The following is a 16,205-nucleotide window of genomic DNA, read 5'->3' as shown; positions in this document are numbered from 1 at the left end:
GAAAAGGGGCAGTGTGGTAAATACCCATCTCGGCCTACCAAGGTCACCTTGGAGAGAGGCAAAAAGCAGTGTCACCCAGTCATCTGACAGACAGAGAGGCCAAGGCAGGATGACCTGGCGGGGACCCCAAGGGGAGGCCAGCTGCGAGGGAGGGCGAGTGAGGCTTCACCCCCAGAGTGCACCTGTTTGGCCTGGTGCTTTCAGAAGTGGGGGTGGTGGTTGGGAGCTGGCCTTTCTGTTCTTAACTTCTCTCAGATTCTTGGAGAGTAGTGTGTTTCTTTTGCTTCTCTCACCAGAGAGAGTGCGAGCATTGCTTATTTAATTGCCATAAACAGATGCATGGCTTTGGCTTCCATGAGGCAACTTCTTGGTGTGCTTATCAGCCCTCCTGCTCACAGGGAGGCCTGAGCAGTGCAGGTGGCTGAAGACGTCTGGTCCTCAAGATGTCAGCCCTGTCACCCCTCCATGCCACCTTCCTAAGGAGCACTGTGACAAGCAGGGATCGTGGGGCACAGAATGGCAGCAAGGGCATAGTGCCCAGGTCTAAGGCACTTTCTTGGGTGCCCTTGTCACTCTTTCCACCACAGTGTCTCCTGTGTACCTTTCACAGAGCTTGGTGACTTTTGCCAACATCTCACTTGCCTTTGATGACGCTCTGCAGGCTCCTGGCTGATCTCCTCATCCCTCGTGGTCAGTGTAGTACTGACAATCCTCCCATACCACCTCCTCTGTTCTGCTCTTCCCCCCGTGGTTTTGTGAAGAAAAATACGCTAGTAGGCCTTTAGGAGAAGGATTTACCAGAAACTAAAGTAGAAGCTGAGATAGATGAGTTAGTTTAGGTAGGAGAAATTAAAATTTCACACCTCTTAAAACATTCCTAAAATTCATTTGGAACCAGAAGAGATCTAGCATAGCAAAGGTATTCTGGGCAATAAAGGGAAGGCAGGGTGCATCACAATCCTTGACTTGGAATTATACTAAAAATCTACAGTGATGAAAACAGTAAGGTACTGGCAAAAACAACAACAACAACAACAACAACATCAACAACAACAACAAAACCACTCAGCTACCTTATCTTTGACAAAGGGGCCAAACATCTTCATTGAAGGAAAGATAGCCTCTTTATTAACTGGTGCTGGAAAAACTGGCTTTCCACATGCTGGAGATTTAAAGTAGACTTATATTTTTACCATACATAAACTAAAATTGAAATGGGTCAAAGATATAAATATTAAAACAGAAACACTAAATCTCTCAATGATAGATTAGGTAGAACTCTTGAAGAAATAGGTGTAGGCAAAGACTTTATGAACAAAACCCCAACCCCACAGTAAATATCACAAATAATCAACAACTGGGATCTCATCTTATTAAAAAGCTTTTGCACAGCAAAAGAAAACCACCAACAGAACAAAGAGACAAGCCATAGAGTAGGAAAAAAACTCTTTCCAGCTGTTCCTCAGACAAAGGACTAATATCTAGACTATATAAAGAGTTAAACAAATCAGACCCCCCAAAACTGAAAGACCCAATCAAAAATGGGCATCTGAAATGAGTGCACACTTTTGTAATAAAGAAGTACAAATGGCAAATAAATATATCAAAAAATTCAGCATTACTGGTGGTTCAAGGGATGAAAATTAAAACAATGCTGAGATTCTATCTTACTCCAGAAAGAATAGCTGCTATCAAGAAATCAACCAGTAACAAACGCTACCAGGGCTGTTGGTGGGAGTGTAGACTGGTGCAACTACCATGAAAATCAGTGCAGAGACTCCTCGAAAAACTAAAACTAGAGGTTTCATTTGACCCAGCTATTCTTCTTCTTGGTATTTTCCCAAAAGAATTAAAAGCATCATACCACAGTGATATATGCACATTCATTTTTTTTCTCCTTTGAGATCTTAATAATGAATGCACATTCATTTTTATAGCGACATGTTTGTAGTAGCTAAATCTTGTAAACAACTCAAATGCCTATCAACCAATGAATGGATAAAGAAGATGTGGGTTTTTTAAAAAAATACAATGGAGTACTACTCTACCACAAAGAAGCACAAACTTGAGACATTTCTAGGTAAATGGATGCACCTTGAGACCACATTCTTAAGTGAAATAAATCAGTCACACATTATTGTTTCTCTGGTATGAGAAACCAAAAGTGTAAGTAAAGACCAAAATGTATAATTGATACTGTGAAATAGGAAGAAAATGTCAAATGGGAAGGGGAATTGGGGGGAGGAAAAGGAAAAAAGAGACGAGAAGGAAAAAAATAGAAACAAAGCCTTTGTAAATAAACAGAGGAAGAGGGGTTGAAGGGAGAGGAGGGAAGAGGAAAAAATGAAGAACCAAGATATATCAAGTAAAGGTACAAATTCCATATGATGAATGTTATTTTTATATATATTTAAAATGTATGAATAAACTTAATTTTTAAAATTCACCCCTCTTTGATTTCAGGGGGAAAAAATCCAAAATATAGTAGTGTGGCTGCTAACAGAAGGACATTTCAAATGTCTGTGATTCTTTGAGAGAACAAGTGCTATGTGGAAAAAGCCATGCTCTTTTAGAGAGCCTTTTTCTTTTTGTATAAAGAGATCACCTTCTTGTCTTCCTTTTTTCAGAGAAAAAGCAGCCTATAGAACGTCACCCCAGTGCATAGAGGGAATTTGCATTTCTACTGTGGTCCTTTGTTAGTCCTCACTGTGGGTGAGAACCAAGTCAGAGACGGACAGGAGAACTTGGTGTTCCCATCTCAGGTCAGACGTTGTGTCCACCTCACAAACCGGGTAACTCATGTTGTTTAAAAACTGGCCTTGGAGTACAAACTTACATTTTAACAGAATAATTTTGAGTTGGGCATTTAGGTAAAGTTGTGACACAGAAGTATTCTCCAAGGTTTTTTTCTGCAAACTGTTAAATTTATACAGCCTGAATTGGAGGGCTGGGCTCTTTGCAGATGCATCCGGACAACCCATTCTGAGATCAAGAAAGAAGTAACTTCATGAAAAAGTTAAAAGCATAAACTGAACTCTGTATTCATAGGATGAGCTGACGGTACCTCAGTTTCTTTGTGTGCAAATTGGGCATAAACTCAGGGTTTAAAAATTTCTGAAGATTTTTAAAAACAATTCAAGTAAATCACTCAGCAAAGTGGCTGGCACTTAATAAGCACTCAATACATGTCAGGTGATTAAAAACATATATGCCCAGGTGGTTTTAGTACAAATGGTCCTAATTTGGGTCCCCTCAAAGCAGAGCCCGAGGCAAGCACTCAGATGCAGCAGTTTATTTGGGACGTGATCCCAGGAAGCAGGGGGAAGGGACAAAATCACCACTGTAGGCCTCAAGTGTTCATTCCAAAGGTGGCTTAGAGAACATGGCCCAGAATTACACCAAAAGCTGGAGCATCTGTCCATGTTTATGCACAATAGGATGAAAGGGCTCCCACTCAGTTTTTTAAATGAAATATCAATATTCAATATTAGTCCTGAGGCCAAGCAAGTTGTTGTGAAAAGTAAACTCTTTTTAGAGGATGACATAGCAAGAGATGCTTAAGAGCACAAGGTTTTCATTATAGAAGAAAAAGCTCTCCCATAAGAACCAAGTGACATTGAGCCAGCTTTTTAACCTCTGTGTATTTTGATATTCTGCAGAGAGGATAGTGATAATAATAAACTACTTTTCAGTGACAATTAAATGCTTCAGCATTAAATGGCGTTCCTGGACACAGCATGCCTTCAGTAAATGGTAGCTGTTATTGTCATGATTGTTATCACTGTGTGTATAACTGAAACAGTAGAAAACTTCACAATGTTAGCTGGCTAAGCATAGGATAAACTACCATCTATCCCTAGTTGACAGAAAAGGAACTGAGGTTCTGTGGGGCCTTGGACTTCCAGGCACATCTAGACAAAGTTTTGTGAGTTAAATCTGAGGAGCCGTGAAGTCTGGCGGCAGAGCCAGCGGAGAGCTGTGCTTGTTAGTGAGTCTGTTGTAAACTCTGCGTTAGTGACCTGGACTTAGTTCCATCTCTGTGGGGCCTTCCCAAAGCCAAGCTATCCCCGTATTCCCTCTCCACATATGCTCTTCCCCAGAGGACACTCCCTGCCTCACATTGGGGGGCCAGGCCGGGCCCCACATCAGGCCACGCTCCTTGCTGGAATTTCATGCCTCAGGGTGCTGGAGTCAGCCTTGCAGCATGTGTGCCCTCCTCATCATGGGTTCATGATTAAAAATACATTAAAGGATCAAGAAATTACTAAGGGGTACAGCTTGCAAATACAGCTGACACTTCCAGTTAGACCACTATCCTAAATATCCAGAAAGACCCTGCTCCTCTGCTAAACATATTAGGCTGGTTTCTGATCTATTTCCTGCTGGTGCTTACATTCTGGGTCCACAGTCAAGATGAAGTGGAGCTTTTGGTAGCACAACTTGATCCATCCTGGTATTTGACAGTTGGGTTATGACTGCATGGCTTTGGTGACTTCCTATGGAGCCTGGTCTCTGCCCTTCAATTATATATCTGTGCTTGCAGTAAGGAATATTTGCTCCTTTAATGTCCCCCTGGCTTATAGCCTGTCAACACAGGAAGGACAAGGTCCCTCTGGGGAGATGTCCAACACTGCCGTGAGGATATACTACAGGGGCACTGTCCAAAATGCCCATCCCCTTGCAGCAGCAGTGGGGGCACCGAGAGAACAGGGCTCCAAAAGCAGAGCATGGGTGTTAGGCCTAGCCTTGTCGCAGACCTACCAGCTGTAACCTTGGAAAAATCACTCTATCCCATTGAGCCTCATTTGTTAGACTCCGAGCTTGAAGTGCCATCCTTAGCCTGATCATGCTCTGCTTCAAATCTTGGTACCTCGAGAAGTCAGTCCTTTGACTGCTGTGTCTTCCCACTCATCCCTAACATCTAGTTTGAGAAGTTTAGCCAAACAACTTGGTCAGATCTTGTGTAGCAAGTAATATGACGGAGGAACTCAATAGTGTTCATAGTGTAGTTACCATAGATGGCGTAGGAGCTGAGCATTACATATATGCCATGTTATTTAACCTCCACAGCAACCATTTTACAGGTGAGAAAATGAGGTCAAAGTTATCGCTCAAGTCCAGGCTTCCTAACACATAGAAATGATCAATGTCCAAGGTGGAAGAAACACTAATTATCCTGATTTGATCATGGGACATTGTATACAAGTGTTGAATTATTGCTCTGTACCCCACAAATATACAATAAGTATGTATCAATCAAAAATTAGAAAGATATATTGCTCAAGGAAAGCAGCACTGGATTCAAACTCAGATCTGTCTTGACTCTAAAACTCAAAATCAACAAAAATGTTACTTTTTCTTTCCCAGAACTGAAGCATCCCCTCACCTCTCTCCTGAGACTGGAGTGACCAGTAACAGATGGATGGGGAGAGGGCCTTGTTTAGCTTCATCCTTCCTCCCACTGTGTTGGGACCAGGCTGTCCATCCACTGGGCTCTGCATCCTGGGATCTTACACTACTATGCAGGGACCACTGTGCCCATTCAGACAGGGTCTCAGAATGGCCCATTATGTTTATGTGTGTGAGTGTCTGGTGAGTCGGGTGAGGGAACCCGGGCGTAGGGGCTAGCTCAGTAATTTTAATCCTCTAACTTAAACGGTGGGAATCTGTAACTCTTTCATAGCTAGGAAGGTCAGGGCTTCTCTCTCACACACACTCCTTGATTCCAGGGGCTGCAGCCCCCACTGAACATCACCTCTCCTCACCTCTGCCCAATTCAGAGAGAAGCCACTTGCTCAAGGCGCAGTGGCCTGAAGAGCAGAAGATTTACCATCTCACAGGGAGGTTCCGCTTCCCTGCCTGCCCACCCTGGTGATGAGCCTGCACACACAGACCCTCAGGACCAGGAGCCTCTCAGTGCCACCTGTCTTCATGCTACTCAAGCTGCTGCTAGTGAAGGGAAGCCTTTCAGAACTCACAAGGGGCAAGTTTTCAGGATGGGTGGAGAAGTGGACTTATCTGCCTGCCTCCTGGCCCTGGAATGACAGAGCACCCAGCTCACCTAACCACTGTCTCATAGCTGGATCAGGTTTTCTCAAGACCCAGCCCCTCACCCACTGGACTTCTGGACTCAGAACTCAATAGGAATTGGTTCTTTCTTTGAAGCTAAGCATTAAAGAAAATTCTGACTTCTGCATAAGGCAAGAAATGATTCTATTCAAAATTCCCTTCAAAGGTAAAGGCAATTCACGAATAGCAGAAAGCATCTTTGAGCACAAGGCTGGCAGAAAGGGAGGAAAGGCTGAGGAAGACAGCCAGGAGGGGAAGGTGAGAATGAAAGCAACTTCCCAGAAACACTTCATTTTTAATGATTGTATTAGCAGTGACTGCTGCTTCTTCTGAGTCTCCTCCACAGCAGACGTCCGCCTGATGGGAGCTCATCTAATGCTGCAGGCTCCAGAGAAGGGGGGCTTTATTTTCTCATCTTTATAGATGAGTAAATGGAGCTGCTAAGAGACTAAGTCATTAGTTCAAGGTCATGTGTCAGCAAGTGGCACAGTCAGGATTTGAACTGAAACCTATCTCTCCCCCAGAGCTCATGCATTTTCCCAACATGCATTGCTTCTTCACACATTGGTCTTGTGGATTCATACAGTAGGCACAAATGACAAAATTAAAACTTCTAGCCTTTTACTTTGTACCTCTTTTGTCATGTGATTTTGAAAATATAATATGTGCACATTGCATCTTTTTAAAGAATTTGAAAAAGAAAAAGAAAAAAATTATGGAGGGAGTAGAGGGAGAAGGGAGGATTATGATGTGGAAGCTCTGATCTGTAGGGAATGTGGGTCTGGTGGGGGGAGCTAGGGTCTACAGTGCAGTCTAAGAGGACATGCTGCTGGCCCACAGTGGGATGGTAGCCCCAGCAAGTGGCCCCAGCAAGTTTCTGCTCCAAAGTATGTATCTGGGCAAGGGATGTTTACTTGAAGGCTTTGGAAGGAAGAAAGTTCAGAAACAGATCTGGCATCAAAAGACTTAGCTTTTCATTTTAGTTCTGCCTGTAAATAGGCTGACTTTTCCAAAGCCATGCAGTGAGTTTAATGGTGGTCCCTAAAGGTGGGTCCATGCTGTAATGCCTAGAACTTGTGAGTATTATGACTAACATGCTATGTTTCCAAAGGTGTGAGTAAATGAAGCGTGGTGGTAGGAGAAGTTTATGCTGGATTATCTAGGTGGGGCCAAAATGCAATCACCTATGTTCTGTCATAAGATAAATGCATAGAGGACAGAGGAGTCAATGAGACCACTGAAATAGAGATGGGAATGCTGCAGCCATAAGTCAAGGAGTGAATGCAGCCCTCAGAAAGGTGGAAGGGGCAGAGAGAGATTCTGCCCTAGAGATTTCTGAGGTAGCATCGCTCTGCTAACACCTCGATTTCAGATTTCTTGCCTTCAGGACTGTGAGACAGTACATTTCTGTGCTTTAAGCTGTCCAATTTGAGCAATTCATTATAGTAGCCATGGGAAACTTGCTCCTCTCTCTGGCCTGTTTCCTCAATTACAAAATAAAGCTGAACTTCACAGCTCTGACATCCTCCTTACCATTCCCTGAGCCACACACTCTGTGGGAGGGCAGATCTCCATTCTCCAATATCTAAATAGGTCCTTGTCCTCTTTAGAAAACAGAGCTGGGCAGGCCAAGGTGACTTTTAAGGCTAACACCTTCAGAGACACTTACTTTTTTCCTTATTGTTAATTGCTGGAAAAAATGCCCTGCCTTATCTTAAGGAAGCCATCCCAGTCACCCTGACCTCTCTGTGGGTTTCCAAGGAAGCTTTCAGTATCAGTTCTCCAATCCCCCCAGTGGTCCCTGCATGTTAGGGAATCATGGCTGAGGGAATGCCATGCAATGTGCTCGGGGGCTGCTGGAGAAATGCAGTACAGAGGTAATGCGCTCCCCTCTGCGTGGCTGCCCATTTCAGCCTCCTCTGCAACTCAGTCCCTTGCACATAGCTAAGCAAATTACCGCTTGGGGCTGGAGCCTCCTGTTATGTGGCTCGGGAGCCTCATTTGCAATCACCATTAACCGGAAAAGCTGCATGCCTGCTCTGTGCCCAATAGAGTCCAGTGTCGTACAATATCCGCGAAAGCCAAGGGGTAGAAGAGGCTGCAGAAGCTTCAGAATGAAGCTCGCAGAGTGCAGATCACTCTCTGGGGCCCTCTCTTCTCCTGACCCCTCTCTCAGCCCTTCTCCGGTGCTGTGAGCAGGGAAGAGGCTCCAGGCTGGGCAAAGAAAGGTGATGGTGACAGGTTCAGAGGACTGAGAGTAGGACCCTCAGATGTAGCTGTGTGCGTAAGAACTGGGAAACCCACACACCCACTGGTGAACCGTCCTGTCGGAAGCCCGTGAGCATTTTAAAGTAGGTATGCATGCTGAACACTCCAAAGGCTGCTCCTGAATCTCTAAAAAGTGCTCAGGTCTTCTGCTTTCCTCCTGCCACTTGCTGTGCTGCATCAAGCAGAATTAGCAAAGCCCCAGGGTGGCTCAGGATTTCCAAAGATTCCCCCACAAATGGTAGAGGTGATGTCTGGCTTTACTGTGCACCTCACATCTCTTCCTTTCTCTCCTTTGAGATATCCTGAACTTTCCCTGCCTCCTCGCTCCCCGCTTCCCGCCTCACTCAACACACATTCATCTACACAGACACTCTGAGGGGGAAAGGCACATGGATGCTACAAGGAATGGCACGGAAATGCCACTGTTTCAGATTTTGTATCTGCCAGATGCTTAAATTAAATCACATTGTTCTATATGCCCCTCCTGTTCTGTGCACTCAATAGCGTGTGTGCGTGAGTTCCTGCGTACGTGTGTGTGTATGTGTTTCTGTTGATACTCCCAAGGTTAATGGATTACAACTGACAAAAGCTGCAGGGACCTGGCTGGCTGGAGGGAGGAATAGTCTTCCCTCCCCAGGGAGGTGGAGAGGCTTATGCTCTCAGGTCTGGATGCAGAGACGGGCACTGTGGTTTGCAGGGTGGCGCTGACACTGAGAGGAAGTATCAGACAGAACCATTCAGAAGTTTGCCAGAAAGCATTTTGCTAGTCCTTTTTCAGAAACTTGTTTATCAGAATCTGTGGTTAAAAGGAGGAAGTCTTATAGCCGCCTCCTTTTAGCCGCTGTCCACTTGTAAAGTGCTGAAGACACCTCAGCGGGCTCAGGCAGACACTGCAGACCCTTTACTGGAGCAGCCTTACTTTGGTGACTGGCCACCCTATTCCGCAAAGGGCACCTCTGCAGACGAGATACAGACAGGGCTTCCCCGGGGGAGCCGGTGCCTATGGGAGAGGAGCCAGGAGATAAGGGCTTCTTGATTTGGAAACAGGCAAAGGATGAGAGGGAGGAAAGAGTGCTGAACCGGGACCAGGCACCAGAAGCTGAAGCTGGCTCCCACATTGCAATAACCTCTGCGAATGAAGAATAAGAGGCAGCCTGCCAGGAGAGCTGGCTCTTTGGGGGATACTTTTCATGGGGAGGGAAATAAAAATGGGGCCTCATTTGGAGCCCTGGTCTGTGCAAGGAGCTATCTGTACAGGCAGAAACCATCAGATATGGGGAAACAGTTTTATTTGCTCCACCATCTGGAGCACCACGGACTTTGAGACAGAGTCTAACTGTGTAGTTCAGGTTGCCTTGAACTCACTGTGGAGCCAAGGCTGACCTCAGACTCACGGTGATCCTCCTGCCTCAGTCTTCAGAGTGCCAGGAGTACAGGCATGTGCCACCATGCCCTACCCAACACCACCTTATTTAAATCTGAGGTCTCTCAAGGCCTAAGCCAGCTACTGCAAAGGACCCTTTTAATTAGGGTGGGCTTAGTGTGTAACGTATCTAAGCAGGACAGCTGCAGGACATGGGAAGGTTCTGCCTTCTGGGCAGAGGGAAAGGCATCAGGCTTGAAGGAATTTCAGGTTACTGACTAAATCACCATAAGAAGACTGGGAATGAAGGCGACCTATAGACACATGGTAAATATACTACTTCTCTTGTCAGTAAGTGAGTTTTGATTGTAACTCAGTGTATGCTTTAGGTTCTTAAAATATGCTGTCAGAATTCTCAGGAAAGCCCAGGATAGAATGTAAAAGATAAAGTATAAAAATGCTTCCACAAAGAAAAACATGGGCTTCTCAGCCTTCTTTGTACCTTCATGAAACCCAGAAAATTGAGAGCAAGGTTGCAGTCTGTCCTTGGTCAACATTTCATGTACCAGCCTGTCATACAGAGTTCAGGGAAGCACCACAGATCAATAGCTATTCTAGGTTAACATAGCCACAGCTCTCTGTGCTTGTTCTTAAAAGAAAAGAAAGACTTAAAAAATAAACCATACCTTAATGCATCAAAGGCATATTTCTGTGGTTTACTTATGGAAATTAGGTTAAGAAAGAGAACTCTTTTTGCACTTCTATGTATTTTTTTTTTTTAATCTAAGCAATGGGCGGTAATTCTCCTAAGTGGTTGTTCCTTTAGAAACCCTGAAAAAGGCTGTTAGCCCTCAAGTGTGACAAGAGGGTAAACTTACCCACTGAGCTCCCGGACCCTGGAACACTGCACAATACTTGTGGACAGCCCCACAGAGCCAGCCCAGCTGCCTGGGAGCACCCTCCGCACCTTGTGTGCTGTGCCCCAAGACTTGCTAACATTAGTAGCACTTGATGCACTTTGTTTACCTGCAGTGATGCTCCTGTAAACAAAATCCTGAAGTGCTTTTTTATGGGAAATGAAAAGCCACATGAGTGTATGTGAAACAATGAGCCATGGAAAATAGCCTCTTAAAGCATGTGTCACCTATTTTTATGTCCTTGCTTATATGATTTCTAATTTGCTTAAAGCCTTTAAGTGACAACTTTTGAAATTCCTACAAATTATATGCCAAAAACACACATTTTTTAAAAAGAGGAGAATGTTACAAAGTATATTCACCCTAGCACCTCTTGGCACCCTTACAAGTCTGTGCAGGAGGTAGGACAGGGGAAGGGTAGCTCAGAGAGGTTGAGTTACTCAGAGCCACACAGCCAATTTGAGGCATCCAGCCCTGATTCAGGACTCTTGGGTTGGGGCAGTGTGACTAATATCAAGCAGATATTGCTGAAAAATATACACAGATCATTTCCCTGAGTCCTATACCTAGACCTTAGCACCCATTCCTTCCCCATCATCAGCTGCAGTCAATGAACTATATAAATTCAAACTTCAGAAATGCTAAGTCTCACACATACTGTGAAAGGCATTAAAATGCAAAGCAGGAGTAAACAAAATTTCTTGCCACAGGGAACTAACAAATGTAAAGTGACAAAATAATGAGAGTTCAAATGCAGTTTCAAAAGTAGCCATAAAATGGAATTCAGAATTATATTTTAATATGCATACTGTACATTGCTTTGCTAAGGATGACTGGTAGAGAATTCTCATTTATGAACTAAGCCATAAAGGAAAGAAGAAATAGTGGGATGAGAACAGAAAGAGAGAGAGAGAGACAGGAAGAGACACAGAGACAGAGATTCAGAGTGAGAGAGGGCGAATCAGTGTGAACGGCTGAGTAAGATGGAATTACACAGCTTAGGGACCACAGAAAGCCCATCCCTGGGTAAAGCAATGCATAGCAACACAGCGCTGTCTGAGGACTCCACTTCCGACTGGCCTTGGCACGTGGCCTCAGGAGCTCCAGGCGGTTCCTCGAGACTTCGAGGAATTGGGGGTGGGGATGGGGCAGCACTGACTTGCCCAGCAGAGGACAGTTTGTAAAGTAACAAGCAACGCGCAATACTGGCCAACCTCAGTGGTCGGAATCACAGATCTGTCTTCACAGAGACATCTGGCAGTCCTGCTGCAGACACATTCCTCCCTTCTGTTCCCCCACCCTCCAGTACAGTGAGGAGGCAGGAAAGCAACTCCTTACACCATCTCTATTTATTTTAAAACACAGCCAGCCAGTGGCTCAGAGTTTTGTGTGTGGGGACTTCAGCTGGGTGCTCCCACCACCCCTTAACCCCTGTCTTCCCCACCACCCCTCAGAGGTGGCTCATTCATTTCCACGCTCAGTCTTGGCCGTGACACTCAGACTTTGTTTCTTGGATGTTCTCTTAAGGAACATTCACTTGAAGGCACCAGCGCAGAGGTGGCAGCCAAGCAGCGAGGCAGCCACAGGCACCTCAGTGCACAGCCACCTGCAGGGCTCCCAGCAACACTGGCTCCAAGCTGCTTTCAGTATTATAGGATTGAAACACAGCTGTCCTCCTCCTCTTGTGCTCTGTGTAAAGTGCACATGTAGCTGTCAGGAAGGAATAAGCTAAACTCCTCTCTACACCACATACCACACACACACACACACACACACACACACACACGCACACACGCACGCACAGAGCGCCAAGGGTGAACTCTCTGCAGAAAGTGCCCCCTTGACTCACCAACTCCCAGTTCTCCATCTCAATTTCCTTGGCCCTGTAGCTACTTCTGCATTAGCCAGAGGGACTTCCAGAATCCTTGTACATAGCTACATTTCCCAACACATGGGTAACTTTTAAAATTCTATCTTCTGAGCATTTACCCACAGATATTTGGGAGAGAGTTTGGACCCCCCCTACACACTTCTGTCCCCCACACCACACAGGCTGACAGCACCGGTAAGAGCCTGGACTGTCACTCCAATGTGTCCTACCAGTCAGGGAAACACTGTCACCAATAGCACCAAACCACCCGGAGAGGGAATGAGCCAAGGCAAGCATCCCCAGCTGCTACTCCATCTAGCACCAGCAAAGCAGTGTTTTCAAGAGGTCGGCTTGCACACTGGAGGGAGACTGACATCTCTGGAGCAAGAACTAGCACCTGAGCGGAATGAATATAAATGACGAATATAAATGATGAAAGACGGCGACTCACCTTTAGGTTGTGTGTGGGGTTGACGACACAGACAAGTTGCCCGGCGGCGGAGAAGACCCTTTTAGCCTTGTAGTGCTGAAACCGGAGGTGAATGAGATCCAACACAGCCCCAAAGCACTGAGTAAAGAAAAGCATCACAACTTTTGGGGGATTGTTGGCACAGGAAGGCAGAGAAGGAAGCTGTTAAGTCCTTGGGCTTGGGAAGGAGTGCAGCCTCCGAGACACTCCGCTCCAGCCCGGCTTAGCGTGCCTTCATATTCATCATCAAAATAAGACGGTTAGAATCTTGCAGCAGTGAGGCAGCCAATCAAAAGGACAGAAATGTTATCCTTGAGGTGCAGAGACAGCCAATAACAAATGCCTGCCTGACTGAAACTCCCTGATGAATTGAGCCTGACGGAGAATGTATTATTGAACATTACCATAGATCAGCACATTGCATTTATCTTGTGATTACAGCCAACCATACATAATGCTGGGGAGATAGGCTGACAAAATTGATTGCTTAATGTGTCTCCATTTATTAATTGACTTAATTTAACATGAGAGCCTTTCTTAATGCCCTGGCGGGGGAAAAAAAATAAAATAAAGCATTTAAACCGCCAAATAGTCAAACACCTCTCTCCAAACTAGGCAGATGGATAACGCAGCTCGTGGCTCGGCTCACCAGATCTGCTTGGGAGAAAATCAAATATTACAAGACTCTGATTCCAGATAAGGATTTGGCAGCAGCAGAAATGTGTATCTTTCGATCTTGTGTTCTGACACTCTGTAATTTGGATTTACAGCTCCTTGATAAAACTCTCTCCACTTTATATATATTTTTAAAAACCCTCAAAACAAAAACAGCAACAAAAATACCTGACCAATGCATTTGGAGTTGGGGGAAGGGAATGCATATATGTATGTTTTTTCAGAATGTAATTACTGAAGTCTTCTTTATTAGTGATAAAAATGCACAGAGAATGCTTCGAAAAATAATAAAATCCCTGATGCATGAATGCACACATAGAGAAAAATCTACATGGAGAAGAAAGTGTCTTGTAAATCAGCAAAATAATTACAGAGTCAGAGAACCTTTGCTTGTCATTCATTTGCATATTGGTGGGCAGCAAATTGCTAATTAACCACAAGATTGTTGGAGACATTAGAATAGAGATGAAGAACGCACAGCGACACTGTGAAGTACTGGAGCAGGCAAAGGGACAGTCCAGTCCTCACACTGCAACCCAGCACTCACTCCCCACTCCTCCCAACGCAGCTGGTGGAGCCCTGTTATGGTTTGGGTCTAGATGTCCCCCCAAAGCCTCATGTAGTCGTAGGTTTGATCCAGAGTGTGTGAGGCTGGAATTGATTCATGGTGCACTGCTCAGTTTAAAGGCACTAGGATTAAGGGTGTGAGTGCTACCCACCCTAAGTAGTCTGGATAAAATAAAAGGGGCAGGGAGGTGTGGTTAAACTCCCTTGTCACCTTTACTGCCTTGTGTGTGCCATGTTGTTTTCACTCTGCCAGGCCTGTTTGTTGTCCCTGCCTTGGAGTTGGCTGATTATGGACTGAAACCTCTACGAACTGTGAGCCAAATAAAACCCTTCCTAACTTTGGGTGTTGGGTATTTTGTCTCAGCAATGAGAAAAAAGAAACTAACATAAGCCCGAAGGTGCCCCATGGGCTCTTGAAAAAAGCCTCCTAGGCAGGGAGTAGAGACCTTTAGGGTTTCTGAGAATAAGCCCTGACATTTTGTTTAATCTTTGCCACTACAGCCAGGAGAGTTAGGTACTTTGTGATTCTCCTCTTCTGAGAAGCCTGCTGTCTGGGACAAGATCAACCTCAGGAGTGAATTGCAGCCTCAGAGTGAGCCCATCCCTCCTTCCCCAAAGCCTCCCCCTCTGCACTGCCTACAATGCTTAGGCAGTGATGTATGGCAAGCCGATGGACGGCAAGCGGATGGACATCTGAGACAGCTAAGTTTGTGCCCTGGTCCAGCACCAAAACTAAGAACAGATTAAAATAGGAGAGGGGAGAAAGAGGTACAGGCTTAATGAGACCAGCCAGAGCCCAGGTTATTTCCACTTAAATTTAAAACCAGACCCATTTTAAAGGACAAGCAGAACATCAAGTAAGATTTTAAATTTGTACTTTGAAAAATAATTGCATTGGCAAAAAACTAGATGATAATATTTAAACTGATCAAACACTTACCAGTGTTTCTCCTGTCTAGGAGATAGGAGTTCCTGGAAATATTCATTATGTGGTTTGTAAATAAGGAGTACTCGTCTGCGATATTATAATCTGTCAAAAGTTTACATTGTCTGGAATAAGCTTTCTACAGTTCAGCAAAAAAAAAAAATGTTCTGTGTTTTTAGTCTCTTACTTTTTAAAAAATGAAAGTGAGCATATACACCTATGCATTCTTTAAAGACTTCCTTGGTTAGATTAGAACTATTATGTTGGGTTTTTGTGTAGTTATGTTTACACTTAATTTTTGGAGGGGTTCATTTGTCTTTTTTTCACCCTACTACACATAAATATCATGAGAATATATGCTGTTGTTTTTGAAAGATTTATTTTTAATAAAATAATTATAAGCAAATAGAGGATGCCGTCAAATAAGACATTGGCCTATTACTTTGTTCTGGTAATCTTATGCTTGTGCTCAAAGATAGAGAAATCAATGTTACTTTTGTTTTTAAAATTTTGTTAAAGACTATTTTGTCTTGTTTGTAGCACCAGGGATCAAACTCGAGACTTTGCTCTTGCAAAGCAGGCACAGTGCTTTGAACTAAATCCCAGGCCCTGTTGAAGACTATTTTTAACAGTAGTTTTAGATTGATAGCAGAACCGAGAGGAAGGTAGAGAGAGTTCGCGGGGACCTCCTTCTCCCACCTTCACGCATAGGTACATTATCAACATCTGCCTCCCCAGCTCTACACCACATTTGTCACAGTCGGTAAGGCTCCACTGACACATCATTGCAATCTGTGTTCCCATCGGGGTTCATAGCACATTGTATACACTGTGGATTTGCACAAATGCACAAGGACATATACCCACTATTGTAGAATCATGCAGGAGAGTTTCACTGCCCTACAATTCCTGTGGGCCCCTTTGTTCATCTCTCTTCGCCCCTAACTGCAGGCAACCTCTGACCTTACTGTCTCCACATTCGAACTTTCCCAGAAAGTCACTTAGTCAGAACTATACTATACTATATAGTATGTAACCTTTTCAAGTTGGCTATTACTCACTTAATAATATGCATTAAGGTC

At 44.5% G+C, this 16,205-nt stretch overlaps 1 protein-coding gene across 2 annotated transcripts in view; it reads right to left on the bottom strand.

The window, feature by feature from the left end:
• Positions 1-13,185, bottom strand: part of Siah3 (siah E3 ubiquitin protein ligase family member 3) — a 74,244-nt gene extending 61,059 nt beyond the window's left edge. For both annotated transcript variants that reach the window (XR_004515725.1, XM_010637036.2), the window contains exon 1: positions 12,939-13,185. Coding sequence is in view for 1 of the 2 variants with exons in the window: in XM_010637036.2 (XP_010635338.1) it covers positions 12,939-13,073 (135 nt within the window). In the remaining variant the exon portion in view is untranslated. The remainder of the gene's footprint in view (positions 1-12,938) is intronic.
• Positions 13,186-16,205: the final 3,020 nt, after the last annotated feature.

This window comes from Fukomys damarensis, unplaced genomic scaffold (genome assembly GCF_012274545.1).
Source record: "Fukomys damarensis isolate Sample0158 unplaced genomic scaffold, DMR_v1.0_HiC HiC_scaffold_38, whole genome shotgun sequence".
Lineage (NCBI taxonomy): Eukaryota > Metazoa > Chordata > Mammalia > Rodentia > Bathyergidae > Fukomys > Fukomys damarensis.
Note: the sequence above shows the minus strand (reverse complement) of the source record. Positions and strands in the feature narration are given on the sequence as shown.